Source organism: Cryptomeria japonica, chromosome 4 (assembly GCF_030272615.1).
Source record: "Cryptomeria japonica chromosome 4, Sugi_1.0, whole genome shotgun sequence".
Lineage (NCBI taxonomy): Eukaryota > Viridiplantae > Streptophyta > Pinopsida > Cupressales > Cupressaceae > Cryptomeria > Cryptomeria japonica.
Window position 1 is genome coordinate 506,493,058 of NC_081408.1, and position 17,638 is coordinate 506,510,695.

The following is a 17,638-nucleotide window of genomic DNA, read 5'->3' on the forward strand; positions in this document are numbered from 1 at the left end:
CATTCCACTTTTAGAGGTGTCCCCTATTACTGTTGCTCTCTCTTTAACCAAGCACTTCACGTATTGTTACATACTATCATTTTTTCACTTGCTTCTATTTATAACACATTTAAAATGTTTGATTGTGTTGTCTCTTGTGCCCTCAACCAATGGTAGCATTATTTTTAGTAAACAATCTATTTCAAATCCTCTAAATATCAAAAAAAAAAATCTTAAAACTAGAAAATTTTCCTCAAAATGTGGTGACCGAATATGTAGATTCACTTAGGAGGATACCAAACATATATTCCTAGCTAATTGTGACAAGAAAACAATAAAGGATGTTGAAGAAACCCCAAAAACCTTTGATAAAGAAGATAAGAAAGCAATCCAAACAATTTCTTTCACAATTATGATGAAATAATTCATTCATCAAATGCTTCATCTTTCTAACATTTACGTTTATCAGTGTGTCTAGCTGCCTTCATAGAAACCCAATCTTGTTTCCTTAAATAAACAACATAAAAATAAATTTTCATCCAACAATCCATCAGTTAGAGACTCCCTTACGTTAACTAAAATACTGCATGAATTCTTTTGACAGAAGCGAACACAACAGTACCCAAAATTAGGAAAGAATCGAAAAAGAGTATGTTCAACACGACACACAAGTAATCAAAACCATCTACGTTTGTGTACTCTTCAATAAATAACATTAACACAAAAATACTAGTTCAAAGGCTTCTTAAAATTAACTAAAATGCTGCACAACTTCTATTGCCAGGAGTTAAATTCTACTACAAGAACATTATGCAACACTAGAGGAGCACAAAATTAGGAGTCATTGTTGAAAAACATGCTCAATGTGACAAGTAATCAAGACCATCTATGTCTGTTTATTTTAGAGGACAAGATGCATGAAGTCATAGAGCAAGAATTATGGGCATGAAAAAGGAATAAAAGACGTGTTATTATACAACACGTGAAGATTATATTTGTGGGGTAAATATAGCCATGACCATATCTTACTTCAAGCCTAATGGTGATTTCCATTTGCAATGAAAATAACCACAAAAATCAAACAACCATAACAATTTCAAGAGACTGTCGCATGATGTATTTCCCAAAACAATGGTCAAAGTATGAATGAAACTGAACTCAAATGACTTCTAAATAACAAGTTAGAGATTCGCACTGCACATGCAAGCACTTCCGCAGCTGCAGTAACAATGTTTGAGGAAACATTAGAGAGAATCAACTCTTCAATTAGAACAAAAGTAAGATTATGGCCATGTATTATGGCCGTGGCCTTTTATTGCTGCAGGACGGGCATTTGTACTGTTTGATGTGTTCGGCCCTTGCTGGAGTGATCTTTACACATTTTCCATGGAACCATTTTTCACAGATATCACAGCCAATCCAAAACTCATCATGGGAATAGTTTTCACCACAAGCTCCACAAAGTGTATCACCATGCTCCTCATCCTCCTCCTCATCCAATGTATCATCTTCATCTTTGGGTACAACTGACTTGGACATGTTTGCTCGAGCCTCAGGTGGTTGCTGCTGAATTAGAGAAGACAATGTAAACCCCTTTTGACTAATGGATATTCACCCAGTTGCTTAGATGATTGTAATAAACAACTAGCCCAGAGCATTAAAAAATGTTATGTACTCTAAATGTATGTTGTTAACAATCGTACAGCAATATTATAGTTGTCATACTACAAACATAGACTATGTATGTTGTAAACCGTACCATATCATAGAAAACTACACCAAAGACTCTGTGAACTCACCACTTTCCCAGTAGACTTGCTTTTGCTGCTGCCATTTATGGTTACAGTAGATTTTTCCTTTGCTTGCTTCTTAGCAGCTCCACTGACAACCTCGAATATTGTTGGAAGTTCATTGACCATATTGAAAAGTCTCTTCCTGCAACCACACTCTTAATTTCAGAAGACAAATAAATGACAAAATAAAATTTAAAAATGAAAACAATGGGGAGGAAGGGAGGAAAGCAGGATGCTGGATTATGCTGGACTCGAAAGAAACAACACCCAAATTTGCACTTACTAAACATTGTTTTCAATCAATTTCTTTATATTCACAACACTGTAGCATAACAATTCAAGTAACCACGGAAATTGTGAACAAGAGAAAAATACATTTTCAAGAATGTGGCTCTCTCAAAGGCAACTTTGCCTAGAGCTTTTGACAAACAATAGACTTTGATATTGTTGATGACTTGATATTGATAAGGGTTGGTTTTCAGCTACAATCTCTATGACCATGGTCATCCTATGAATTATATGCTAACTAGAAGAAGAATCAACTGGTTGATTGGATGCTAACCATACCACAGCAACAAAAGACTTACATATGCATCTCTCTTGCATTTCATTGTTCCAACCATTTTAATCCGTCAACTCCCTGCCAATCTTAAATTGCTATTACTTGGATTAATTACAATATTAATTACCAATTGACCACAATAGGTACACTGGTAACGATACAATACCAATTGACTACAATAGGTCAATTCCCCTTCTGCATCCAATGCAGAGATGCCAGGCACATCTTGGTTATACAACCTTTACAAATTCAGCTCGGTCTCATATACATTGTTCCCAAATAAGAGAGATGCTTGATGACTCTTCATATTCTGGATACAAACAAGTCATTTCAACTACATTATATGTACAGAGATACACATCTCATTCAGCAAAACAGAGTAATAAAAGATTTCACAATAGAGTATTGAAATCTTCTCCCCAGAACCTGTTGCTCCATTAAAGAAACGCATTCCCTGATCCCAGACCTGTTCCTCTTTACCACATTACCTTTGCACATTAAGAATGTTAAAAAAAGAATTCAACTTATATTTACTACACAAACTTCATACTCTGCCCAGGTTAAATCAAATCAATGCAGCATGCAAAATGTTGCATATAAGAAGAGTGGTAATTTATTTGCAAACAATTTGAAAGTTTCTTCCAGGGGATCAAACAAAGTTCACTAATGCAAGCAAGCAGAGAATGATCTGGATTTTGATAAAGCCAATCATGAAGACTGAATAGGGTTCAGTGTGCCATTGTATGGCATCTTGTCCAGTCTTCCCATACTGCCTTGCACCAGTTAAAACATGTGTGAAATATTTTATTAAAGGACTTAGATAATAAAACATAGTCGGTATTGCCACAAACCATGTGAAAGGACTTGGTGGTATTGCAGCAATTATATTATAGAATCTATCAAGATCAATGACAATCAAAATTCGCAGTAAAAGTAGCAGCCCCTTATCCAGCAGCAGCAGCTGATTGGAAGCATTTGTTCACCACCCACATAAACAAAGATATGCAATATAATGCCTCGCTGAGGAAGGAGAGTACCATGGAAACATGTTGGGTGGCAAATAAGGCGGGCCTTATTAGGTCTTGCTTGCCAAGAAACTATAGCATTCGTGCATGTTTCAATATAGCAAGTAACTATATTCAATTATTTTTATTCATTCTGATTTTAAAATTGCTGATGATGCCAAAAAATACATTTTTCTTAACAACTAATAATAAAAAAATACAAATCTCCAGCATTCTGATTAGCTAAGGGAATTGGGGATCTTATATGGCCTTCACATAAATCAAAAAAGAGATCCATCCCTTCCAAGCCATTTTGATTTATTTAGTTTCCATGTTTGGGACAAAAGAACATCTAATAAGGCAGAAAACACAAGCAACATGATGGAGAGCAATAATCTTGCCACTGATGGCCAAGAGCACCCACAGACAATAAGAGCAGTATCTCAAGCATTCACATGCATGCACTCAACCCGCCACACTTGAAAAACACATTAAGAGTTAACTGTAAAAGCCGACATGAAAACTGCCCCTCTTCTTTTTTGTCATCGCCATTAGTTGTACTTCATTTTTATAGAAACCATGGCACCTGCATTGTACAGCAGAATAGCATTATTATAATAGTGTTGTTTCTTTAGAAGCCAAAGGACCAATGGCCAAGAAAACAAAGGACCAATGGCCAACGATGGCAAGATATTTGGTATGAAGACGGCAGACATTCTTTTGGGAAATACTTTCTGCTATATTTTGGGGAAAGAAGTCTTCATATAGCATATTTTTATTAAAAAAATCCTCACTTTTATTTTTGTATTCTGATTAGAATTCATAACGGACAGAAAGTTGCAGCATGCAGTGGTGAGTTAACCTTTTGTAGATTATTTTATCTTAGAAATAATCTTCGATGTTATATTTAATCCCTGAATGTTAGCTTGATTCAGAGTAGCCATATTCATAAGATAAGGAAATACGGAATGTTCCCAGAACTTAAACTATTAGTTCAGAAAAGAGTTCAGAATAAAAAAGACCAAAACAAAAGCATAAAAGAAAGTTTGAAGAGAACTTTTTTCAAAAAAAATATCCATAGTCAATAAATAAATTCATTTACATGGATTAGGATTTAGGGCAGTACAGGTTGGTTAGGGTTTGAAACAAAGAGGATCAAAGTTCATCCTCTCTTAAAAACTAGTTTTTATTTTTCAAAGCTCACCCCAGCTTTTTAAAACTAGTTTTAAACAAGCATGCACAAGGAGGAGATAATGTTTTTTCTTCCAGTTTAAGCTACTTTGAATTGATGAATCATGATCTCTATCAGTGCAGAGACCAAGGAAAAACAAAATAGGATCTACCCCAATTACAACAAGTTCAATTCTGTTGGGTTGTCAGCTGGATGCCATGACCAACAACATCTACAGCATGAATAGGCCCCTCAATGACATGGCCTTTGTCTCTAAAGTGGACTTCATATTGACAATCAAACACATGCTAATACTCATGTTTTTCGTCTTCAGTTTCCTCCGCCAATCTCACTTAATAGGACAAAACATATACTGGAGATGACATGAGAGGATGAAGAAAAACATTAAAAAGCATTAATACAGGCCACTGTGGAAGAATAGGACCCACATTACACAAGAGTATTAATGCTTTTTAATGTTGCACCTATTCTTAGTTGTAGGTCCAACAAGAGTAAGAATAGGACCCACATTATTCATTCTTTCATTGAAAAAATTATCACTATTTTACTAGTCTTTACACATTTGCATGTGTATCAGTTGATTTTTACTTTCACTTTCCTTCACATAGTCTATATTTATAAATTTATCTTTCACTAAGATATTAATGTCACCCAAACCACTTGGGATCTGGATCATTGGCAAACATTTCCGGAGGCATTCCCCCATTATGGAATGCCAAGGGGATGCCCATAGGGGATGCATGGGCGTCCCCTTGGACATAAAAATGTCCCTGATGGGCAGCTGTTTTGAAAAGGACGAAAAGAAGAAAAACCATTGTCTTAGAAGAAGAGTTCGCCTTCTTGCAAACATGGCTAAATTTTGCTTGTTTTGGCTCATAACAACATATGGAAACCTAGCTTAATTTAGCAAATACTTTAGCCATACTGCTCTTGCTTTTGAACTTTGAACTGTAGTTTTTCTTCTCTCTCAGCTCTTCTTTATTTGATTGTTTGTATATAGTGTCTTTTGTGTTGGGATTAACAATTTAAATAATGCTTATGATAACTGTCAATAATTGATATTTTATGCACCTAACACATGAATGTTATGTGCAATTGTGTGTTTTTGTTAAGGTTTTTTTTATTATTTAAATCGTTTTAAAGTCTTATATACTAAATTTTAACATTTATATATTGTCATACTACCACCATCCTCAAAATTCAAAAAACAAAATTGTTATCAGCAAAACCAAATCCTGTGGATCCAAAACACAAAGAATACTAGTTCATACAAATAAATAAAATGTTATTTATTTATTTAATTGACAAAAGAAAAATGGTGTTCATTTATGATCATACTCTCTCTGGTATGTATATCAATTACAAATGCTATTAAATTGTAGTTAAAATTGACTCAATACAAGAGAGAAGAAAGCTTAGAACAAACTCAAGAAAATAAAATGGGGATCATTCAATTAGCAATAAATAATCTAGGTAGAAGTCAAACCAAAAAACTTTATGTACAAACTCAAGAAAATTTAATGGTGACCATTCAATTAGCAATAAATAATCTAGGTAGAAGTCAAACCAAATAACTTTGTCATTAAAAATTAATAAATAAACTAGGTAGAAGTCAAAACAAATTGTTGATGATTTATAGCTTCAGTCGGATAAAATTAAATGTTAAATTGGCCTTAAGGCCTTCAACATTTAATAATATATATAATTATGTTATTTCATTAGAGACTCTAACCGATATGATGTGTTTAACTGCATATAACAAATGGTTTAAGTGACCAATTAATTGTTTGAAGGACCCGATGATACTATTGTGGGATATGCATCGGGCCATAAACACCGACGTGACTCCACATGGGAGTCACGACTCCTTGGGGAACCATGTCGGTTCCACAAGGAGTCGTGACTCCTTTGTGGATCACTACTTGCTTAAATACTTTGCTATCGTTGGAAGCAAAAGGTGATACGAAAACAGTGAAGATAAGGAAAGCTCTGCAGATCGGAATTACATTCAGCAGTCGCCGTCATTAAGAGAGCAGTTTGCAGCCAATATTATTGTGATAGTAAACGGCAGCAATCTGTAAGACAATAAGCTGTTACATTAGACAGAATATTGTGTGATATCCAAATAAAATTAAAAAATATCAACCTATATAAATCTGATCCAAACTTCAACACAAATAACTACACAGTTGAACCCTGATAGCAATATCATAGTTCGTCATTAAAAATTAGAAAGTTAAATGTATATTAAATACTAAGTTAAATATTAGGGTTTCAAGGAGACATGTATCCTACCCCTTGGGACACGTCTTAGGGACCGGAATATGTTATCAGTACTAGAAATGAATGCAGAGACATCCTTGATGTCTCTGCTCGCATTTAATGTCCTATTACCATTTTCTACGGTTTCCCCAAAAAACAAAAAACCCTTAAAATCCTTCAAAAAGCAAAAAAAGGAATCGTGGAAAGGAAAAGGCATCACACGAGGTTAATTTGGAGGGTTAAAAGCCAATGTGACACCACACAAGATCAATTTGGAGGGTTGAGAACCAATGTGACCCTACACGAGATCAACTTGGAGGGTTTAGAGTCGATGTGACACCGAGATCAATTTGGAGAGTTTAGAGTTGATGCGATAGCACGAAGGAGCAAACGATTGTCATTTTGCAGGATTACAAGTACAAATTTTACTACTAATTGCTTGTATTACTAATTTGGGTCCTTCTCTATGTTAAGGCTTCTGTCCTTCCAAGCTTATTTATTATTGTGAATTGCTTGATGTGTAGGCCAAACATGCAATTTTACTAACAAAAATTAATCCATTATTTTTTGTCTATGCCAATCTATGTCGAGGTTTTTGTCCTTTGCCTACAAGCCATGTTACCCGAGTTTCCAAGAGGGGGGAATGGGGGTACGCATTTCCTTGTCCCCAATTTTTCAAGCCATTTTTGGGGATGGCTAAATAAAATATAGAAAAATTTTAATATATAGTGATTTTAAATATCCATATGAAAACATGTATAAAGCATGCATATATACATTATAGAACCTTAACGTATAACATTTGAGTCAAAATCAAACAAATTATCAAAACTCAAACATTAATATTATGGGATGGGCAAGGGCGTCCCTGTTTCTACGACAGGTCAAATAGGCATGCAAGTCATCTACCTCAAATTATACCTACTATGACCAGCCACATATCAATTTATTAAACCTCTATTTGAAATGATATTGGTGCAACGATAAGAGCACCCATTGGGCCTATTATGTCAGCTTAGGTTTCAGCTCTAACCGGATTATGGAAAAATTTAATATACTTGTCATGAAAATAAATATACAAGTTGAATTATAATATATTTAGCAAGATATATTTAAAAAAAATTCAAAAAGCAATTATGTAAAACAAATTAGTAATTATAGAGAATTCATCATGTCATCTAAAAAACAACAAATATCTATAAAATTATAAGGGATCAAGTGGAGCAGCCACTATCACATATAAGCTTTATGAAACATCATGGCAAGGTACTTACATGAGGGTAGGGGCTCATTTCCTTCACATACTTGGAAACAGTGTTGGCCCTTGTCTAAATGAGATGGAACAATATGAGACTATTAGGGATCAAAAAAGGACTGATGTGAAAGTGTCTAATATGAGTTCTCACACTTAAACGACGGGAGCAATTGTTGCAACTAAAACTCAAAATAGAGTCAAAGGTGGATGTGTCTTCTAAAGGTGTTCATGTGAAAACAAAAGATATAGCAATAGAATATTCTTGCAAAAGACCACACATTGGCAGCTCAAAGCCCATTAGAAGATTATGTGATGTGCAAGGTCAAGAAGTGGTTGATGCAGCGATTGCACACTTCTTTTATGCGAATGGAATACCATTTCATGTTGTTCGCTCTCTCTGGACAGATGGTCCATGCTATCAATAATGGACCAGATGGGTATAAACCACTTGAGTATGAAAAAGTTTGCACTCCTCTAATTGATAAGAAAAAATTGATTAGAGAAACAAACTACAACAACTATAAGAGAGTGATCTACAACAAGATATAGTATTGTAATGGAAGGGTGGACAGATGCTAGAAATTGTCCACCACTTAATATCATGATAACATGTAGCAAAGGGCCTTATTTATTGAAGGTGAGAAAAAAATGCAGAGTTTCCTCATAACTAGCTATGTGAGGACATTGAGAAGGAGGGAGCGTCACATGTAGTCCAAGTTGTTACAAATGCTGCTCCTCTTTATTAAGCATCAAGAATGCTAGTGCAAAAACAGTACAGGCATATATTTTGGACACCATGTGTGCATTTGTTGAATAAAGTACTCAAAGATATTGGCAACTTCCAATGGATTTCAGATCTCATTGAAAAAGACAGAAAAATACAAATGTTCATTTGTAACCATCACCACGCACAAGCCATTTATTGAAAATTTGCAAAGGTGGAAATTCTCAAACCTGCTAATAGGCGGTTTGCTTCTTATTTTATTCTTCTTCGAGGGTCTTTGTGAAGTCAAAGGAGCTTTTGTTAAACAGTAGTTAAAGATGCATGGGAAGCTTGGAGACAATCTACACTAGATACTACAATTGAGGTAAGAGGTATGGTCCTTGATGACCATTTTTGGGTTGTTGATAAATTTGTTATGGACTTCATTAAGCCCATGTGTGAGGTTGTCAAATTTGCAGATTCAGATAAGCCATGTTTGGGAGAAATTTACGAAAAAGTAGATTCCATGTGTTAAAAGAGTTTAGAAAATAATGGATGCAAGAGATCTTTCTCTATATCCTTTGATAGAAGAAAAAATACATGTAAGACAGAACAAACTCAATACACCCCTTCATTGTATTGCCTATGCCTTAAATTCTAAATGGTATGATATACAAGTGACCACTAAAAGGGCTCCACATGAGAATGAGGTGATGAAGAAATTTTGGGCTGCAATTAAAAAGACTTATGGCCAAGATGAGGATGCTTCAATTATGAGGACTCAATGTAAAAAGCTTTCACATGTGCATGGTGATTTTTCTTCCGTGGAAGCTTTATATGATATGCATGCAAATAAAGACCCTATAGAGTGGTGGTAGAACCATGGAGATGAAACCCTTGAATCACAATCATTTGCAATAAGAGTGCTGTCACAAGTACTCAGTTCTGGATCTTTTCAGAGAAATTAAAGTACTCGTGGTTTTATTCATTCACGAAAGAGGAACCAATAAGGGTCAAAGAAAACAAAAACCTTGGTGTAATGGCTCACTTCGCCTTCTCTCTTGTGTAGATCCTAGGTACAAGAGGGTCCTTCAACAAAATGGAACCAAATTTCACCTAATGGAGAAGCTGCAGCCTTGGTGGATGAAGTGGTTGAAGCAGATGGCCTCAATGATTTACCCCCAGCTCTACTACCAACAGAGGAATTTGAGCTTGAGAATGATGATTATTTGAAAAGCGTCATAGCTGAGGACCTAGAAATGGTTGACATAGAAGTGCAAACAATAGAGTTCTGATTTCTAATTTTTGGTTTTTGTTTGCGTATCAGCCTATCAGGCTATAAACATTTTTGAATTTCAATATGTAATAACAAATGTTAAATATGTAGTATGAACTCTTTGACACAATGACATTTGTATGTTTAAACTTTAAAGTTAATGTTAAACCTTACCGATGCTCTTGTTTTGAAAGTTCAATGTCATGATATTTTCAGTTTTAAAGTAGCAAATTTATAAATTATTCGATTATATTAAAATAATGGTGTCTCCAAGAACCAAAATCTCCTATTTTTCAAAAATAGACATACCAGTACTAGTCTCCCATACCAGTGCTAGTACTTGTCTCCTGGCAACCTTGGTAAATATCAACTTCATTTAGCTTTATTATAAAAATTCCAAACTTTTATATGCAAAATCTAAATTTCCATAGGTTATGGACCATGCATGAAATAAGTGAAAAATTTCAAAATTGCAGCTGAACTCCTGTGCTCATGACAAAGCCACCCCTATCCTTAACAAATCAGTTCATATGAATCTCTTTTACAGACTTCATCACGAACCCTAGACAAACTCAGCCAAGTTTCTACAAGTTCTGATCCAAATCCAGGTCCAACCCCAAATAGATCATTCAGCTCAAGAGTGTCCTAGACATACTTGAGCTGAATGTCCCCACTCTAGGCCACACCTTGGGTGAATGCGAAGTGGGACCCAAAAACTGCATTTCAAAAAATCAAAAGTTAATGAAGATAATTAACCCTAAAAAATCTTTTTGAAGGATTTTGGAGCTCAGTTTAAAGCAGTTAGATTATGAAAACTGGTATGCACCATGAAGTTCTCTGTGAAGGCCTACTTCGGGCTTGGTGGTAGGATTTTTGCCCTTCAATGCCACCTTGTATCACAAAAAATAAACATTTAATACAGAGATTTTAATCTAATGTTTCACATTTCACCACTTCCAGACAGGCTTGGATAGTGAAAGTAATATAAATCTTCTCAAAATACAAAATGATTCATGGCTGATGCAAACAACTTTCTTTCCTGGTTTGCACTAAAAACCAATGAAGCAATAGTCTGCAAAAAATTGCAATTATACCCGATTAATCCTGAATCCTGGAGCTAGCCGATTTATTCCCCGAAAAAATCCCGAATCATGAAAAAAAGCGTTGACCCAATTTTCAAAGATTTTTTGCATTTAAATCACGTTAAAATCATGTTAAAAACCCCAAAATGGCAAAAAAGTGAAAAAAATCATTGTAAAAACTTGCAAAACCCTAGAAAAACACGTGAAATTACTGAATTGCTTAGAAATGTAAACCACAGATATGTAAGAGAAAAAATGGCTTCACAATAAGATGTATTTTTGCAGGAGGATACTGCAAGGTGATCAGCAGATCAAATATCCCTATTATTTAAGGATGAAAAGAAAAACTGTAAATTCATGACAAAGTTTAAATTAATGTGTATCTGCCGTCCAATTCCGACAGTCCTGTATGATGTGCAAATGCACGGTTCAAAGTTTATTGGTCAAAGTGTTTGTCTGTAAATGCATATTCACACAACCACCCAAAAGCACACATAACCAGCAGCTAGCATTGTTGCTACTCTTATTAGCAGACCAAGAGATATGTTTTTTGTTGATTGATGGAGGATAAAACCAGTGCTGTAAAGGCATTCCTTCGGTTCCACCCATGGACATAAATAAAAAAACCATTTATCCAATTTTAAAGAAGAAAATAACTATATAAGAAACAACCAATAAACTTATGATTCTATTATGAATTTAAAAAGTCAAATCCCAAAAGATTGAAAATTAGGTTAAATGCATTATCATACCATAATGTATTTGAGGGAAAGAACTTGTAGAGACCACGCACAAATTTCAAGACAAAGAGAAGTTAAAACTTACAAGGGTCTAAAACTTGAACTATGTTGCATATTATTATACACATAAGAAGTGGTGTATACTTTGTTAATGCCTTGGCCGATTATTTTCTAATACTGAGTCAGTTGTTAGGTAGTATTTGACAACTGTTCTAATCAATGTCCATCCCTCTAAGCAACAGTGCATCTACAATTGCCCGTTAAATCAAGCAATGCCTGTATAACAAATGCACATAAAAAGCAAATAAATTGGGTGATCAAATTAACTACAAAAATGAAGAAATAACACAGTTTTTCTCAAAACTACATAATTTGTGAAAAACATCAGAAAAAGAAACAGACTGCAAAAATGACAATATAGTGTCCATGATAATATTTTAAGAATTTTACTAACAGGATCAGAATCAACATAATGTATGCTCCTTACAAAAGAGACTGGGAGAATGGTACTTGGAGACCAAAAATATCTATATATATATGATCATACCATGGGCATGCAGATTTAAAGAATGAAACATTTTTAAAAGCATTATAATTAAAAAATTTAACATTTTAAAATATTGAAATATGTCAACAAAAGAAAATATCATTTATATTGATGTTTGATAATAATCATCATAATATAAAAAATTAGATGAAATCATAATCACCCAGAGATGGCAGAAAAAGACTCAGAGGGGAATGCCATTATTTTAAAAGCATGGCAGATAGACCTCGGAGATAACTCTATTGATTGATTAAATTTTGATGGATGTACACACCTTAAGCCTTATTATTGTTTCTCTTAATAGTCCATTTTTTAAAATCTGCTTCAAAAAAACTTGTAATTTTTTATGTTAATTCTTTTAGTGTATTTCTTTACTTATTTAACTTTGTCAAAACTACATATCAGCATTTCAAGAAAACCCAGTGTTATTGATATGACATATCCAAGAAACCTCTACAAAAAGCTTGCTAATTTTCAAGGGATTCTTTTAGGAGACATATAGACACAAAGAAGCTTTAACTAATACTATTGTCTGGAGATCCCCATATGAATCTCTGAGACACGGACACATTTCCGGTCAGGATAGGTAAGACTCTCTTGGTAACAATGTTACATGGAAAAATGTCCTCTGAAGTTTTCCAGCCATGCCTATCCCCGAGAGGTTTCAGAGACTCCAGGATGGCTAGGAGATGTCCTTGGGTATATCCCCAATCATCAAAATGATCTTTTCCCAGAAATGCCAAAAAACTGCAGGGGGCTGCAGGCCATCCACTACAGCCCAGCAAACAAAAAAATCAGAAATTGAAAAATGAAGTTATTTATACTCAAAATTATAAAACTCTCTCATTTTACCATTTTATCATTTTACATTTTGAGAGAAGTAGCATGGGAAGGGAGGAGAAGAGAAGAGAACAGCAGACAGAAGATGATGAGAGCATCAAAACTACATCATTTGAAATAAGTTTAGCATCCATTGTTCATTTTCAAAAATTCCTTTAAAAAAAGGCAATATGAGCAGCAGTGAGGGTTATGGTAGTGATGAGGTTGAGATTTAGCAAACAAGCCATAGAGGTATTAAGGGTCTCTTTTGGGTGTGGAAGTGTTGTAGGTGAAGTGATAAGTAACCCATTTGAATGCATTTCCACTATCCTAAAATCTCCATTCAATTCCAAAAAAAAAAACTTTTGCAATTTGCAACTTGGATAGGCAATGGCAAGAAAAAAAATTACTGGAGAGTACACATTAGTAATGTCATGTGTGCAACAAGGATTAAGGGCAGCTACACAAGGGTTTACAATTATAATTTGTGCATTCTTGGATATGGTGTGAGAGGTTGTGAAAATATAAAAATAGAGCTAAGAAGACCAAGGTGTCTCAGTTGCAAGGAGGGTGAAGCCAAAAATAAGGGTATACTAATAGAGTCTATGCAATCTATTTTGCTTAACATAAAAGTTGAGAGACAAACGGGAGAGGATTCCACCAGAGAAAAGAAAAAGGCTCCTGGTGTTGCAGGGCTATTAAATGCACAATCATGGGAAAAGCCGAATTCTGCAATTGCTCAATTTTTCTTTATTTATGTCATCACATTTCATGTGAAACAATCTCCCTATATTAAAAAAATATTGAAATAGGCAAATGCCATTGGTTCCTCATATGCCCTGTGGGAAACATGGACTATGTACTCTCCTCCTTGATTGAGAATTTTCTGAGGTGAACTGTTGATAGGGAACAAAAGGAAAACTTCGCTAAGTATAAGCTGTTTTATTATTAGCTAATCATCAATATCATAGTTGGCTCTGTAATATCCCCAAATTTGGATAGACCTGTTTTTGCCCAAAATTAACAATTCCAACAATATAATTCATTTCCAATAACATTCTAAAGTTAACTCATTTAAAGGTTATTGAACTTGAGAGTCAATGAACAATTAACATCATAGAAAATGATAAATATAGGAAAACAACAAAAGGGCGCCTAGAGACTGTTAAGCTCAATTAAGCCCAAGAGCAGGAAGCATCCAACTAAGACAACTTGCCCTTTGGCCCACAAATCGCAGGAATATCCAACTAAGAGAATTCCATCCATTTGGGGTGGCCTAATTAATTCGAGAGAGCCGGTCTACTGCCTCTCCCTAAAATATTTCCTTCTATTCCACGTATGATTGCTTGTGGGGACAAGGAATAGATAAATTTATTAATTAAAGAAACATGACAGATTGACAAAGCTTATTAATATCTTAGTCAAAGATATATTAAAGAGTATAATACATTTTATCCGCATTGCATACCAAATACTTGTTAATTCACAAGTCTTCTGTTTTGCATGAATGTCGATAGCTTATATCCAATCTGATCTGATCCTTTGATATCCTTGATTCATGCCCAAAACAACTTAGCAAATTCAAGGTTGATAACCACCAACTCAGATTTATGCTTTTATTTTCTATTTTATCTGATTTCCAACTAAATGTTCAGACTTCGGACCCTTCCATCCTTCCACAATGAAGTGTCTCCCCTTTTTTATATCTTCATTTTAGTAGGGGAAACTCACATCCTTTCACTAACATCATACCATTTTCAAGGGATACATCCCATCACAAATGGATCGCTGCTGTTGGTGTTACATCTATTTTAATCTTTTATTATTCTCTTTTTCTGATTTATTACCCAAATTCCCAAACTTGATGCTCCCCCAAATGATTTGTTCTTCCCTCTTATATCTTTACATTTGAGGGAGGCACACCTTTTTATTATCTGACTTTTGGAAGAGTCACGGCTATTTATCTTAATTGCTGGCCTGAAATCTTAATTTAATTTAATTACATATCTTTTTATTCTAGGAAACCACTGCCCTAGATATTCTTTATTTGGCTTCTTAAAGGATCACTATTAAATGATATTCTTGGTTTTAAATTTAATCAACCTCCTTAAATGAATTGCTGCCCCCTTATTTCATCCACCCAAGTTTAATAAGTTTAAGTGCTGTGATCTGATTTTTAGCAAGGCTGTGATCTCATATATAGAGGTTGTGATTTCCCAGGTTGGCGGGATATGACAAGCTCTTATTTTCTTAGAGCTATTGAGTGCTCAAGGAAGCACAAGAGCACAAACTTTCATTTTCACATTTTGAGATAGATCATAGAGGAGGTAGGGGCCTCAAATGTTGTACAAGTTGACACCAACTCGACACATGTTTATAGACTAGCTAGCATGATGGTAGACAGTGCTTACAAACACAAGTTTTGGACCACATGTTGTGTTCATGTGTTGAAAGACAATGGAAACATAGATTGTGTGAAGACAATGGTGGTAGAAGCTAGAGACTTGTAGATGTTCATTTCCAACCATTACACCTTGCTCTCTTTGAGAATTTTCATTTCAAACTTGTAGAGATTAAATATTTCAATTACTTAATCTTGTTAGAGAGTATATTTGATATTAAAGAACCTATACAATTAATGATGGTTAATGCCAAGTAGAGTTGGTGAGAAAAGGCCAACAGACCTGAAGAGAAGAGTATGAAGCAGAAAATTCTTAAAGATGATTAGTGGTCCACTTTGAGGTAAATTACTAAATCAAATATTTTTTCCTTTTTCATATTTTAATTTTGAAAATTTATTTATTTTAAATTTAAATCATAATTGAGTCTTATTCTTTTTTGAATAATTTGTTTGTAGATACATTAGTTTTTTAATCTCACTCATTGTGAGAGTAATTAGAATGTTGATATAGATTCTCCTAGTCTTGGTGAAATTTACGAGATATTTGACAATGTGCTTGATTAGATGAAGCAAGCAATTCATAATAGAAACCCTAACCTGAGATTATATGAAGTGCATATTAGGCCCATTGACACATGGGAATGAAATGCATCAATGTTGCTTCATATGGCAGCCTATGCTCTAACAATTGAAATGGTATGCACTAAAAACTAAGAGAACACCTCATCTGAAGATTAAGAGGTGATGGAAAGGTTTATAATGGACCTTCAAAAAATGTACAACACTAAATACACATCTAAAATTTAAGAGCAATGGATCACTTTTGCCAATCTTCATGATCCAAAATTCAACAAACCAAAGGCTAGGACAAATTGGACAACATTAGCTCAAAATGACCCTATTGGATGGTGGACAATAGCATGACAAGGATGCCATGGAGTTGACAATGCTTGTCACTCACCTCCTCTCAAAAGTTCCTACATCCCCTATTACAAGAGGAAAAAGGTTACCTCTCAACGATCAAAAGAAGTTGTTGTCTATGCATAGTGCCCTATGACTTCAAAATTGACAGACACTTAAATATCATCACTCCAACCACACAATGTTGATCTCAAAGATGCCACACAAATTGATGAGACACAAAAGGAATTGGTTAGATACCATTGAGTGAGGTGGTCCCTCATATTAGGAGCAATTCAGACTCTCTCCAATTATGATGCAGTGTCACTAGATGAAGATTGGTGCAGCAGCAGATTTTGTATGTTTTTATCATTTTGTAGTTGTAATTATTATACAATATACATGCACATTGACAATGAAAACAATTGAATTTTGTTAAATTGTATGTCAACTCAAGTGAATTCTTATTTCAGCTCTAATGTTATGTAACATAGTTTTATAATGTATATGATAAATGCCTTATATATGAATATATGAATAATTGATATTTCTAGTCTTCCTATATTTTTTTGAATGTTCCCTTTTGTTAATTGTTGCCCCTTAAAAAAAGGCCTGCACCCTCTACCATCCCAGAAACATGTCTCGTCTCCTGTCATCCATTCAAAAAGGCCTCCCATCCCCTACCATCCAATAAACATGTCTCTCACCATCCCCTAGTATCCCCATCCCAGAAACATGTTCAGCCATCACCTGTTGTTCCCATCCCAGAAATGTCATGGAACACAGCCCAATAACTATGGCATTATCCTTTATATTTAAAAGATCTTTGTTCACAGCTCCATAGCATATCCTTACCAATTCCTATGTTTATGCTGTTCTTTTGTGTTTACTTGCATGGTGCCATCTTCCATATCTAATCTACGTAAGTTAAGAATGAATGCACCAGATCCCGTCTGCTGTTGTAATATATTTTTTCAACTGATATATTTTGTTTGGACAGTAATATTCTTGTATATAAGCACTGCAAATCAAAATTTTGTAAAAAAAGATTATCCTCCAATCTCTTCAGAATTTTAAACATTAATATATATTAAAGTTCAGAAACAAATGGGGCTGGTCTTCA

The 17,638-nt window shown here is 34.6% G+C and overlaps 1 protein-coding gene across 2 annotated transcripts in view; it reads right to left on the reverse strand.

Annotated features, from left to right (window-relative positions):
* Positions 1-932: 932 nt before the first annotated feature.
* Positions 933-17,638, reverse strand: part of LOC131053444 (PHD finger protein ALFIN-LIKE 4) — a 35,536-nt gene continuing 18,830 nt past the window's right edge. Inside the window, exons 4-5 of one of the 2 annotated variants that reach the window (XM_057988051.2) lie at positions 1,779-1,914; positions 933-1,545 (exon numbers count right to left, since the gene is read on the reverse strand). In XM_057988051.2, the coding sequence (XP_057844034.2) occupies positions 1,276-1,545; positions 1,779-1,914 (406 nt within the window). In that variant the 3' untranslated portion in view covers positions 933-1,275. The remainder of the gene's footprint in view (positions 1,546-1,778; positions 1,915-17,638) is intronic. The other variant, XM_057988052.2, reaches the window with a different exon arrangement.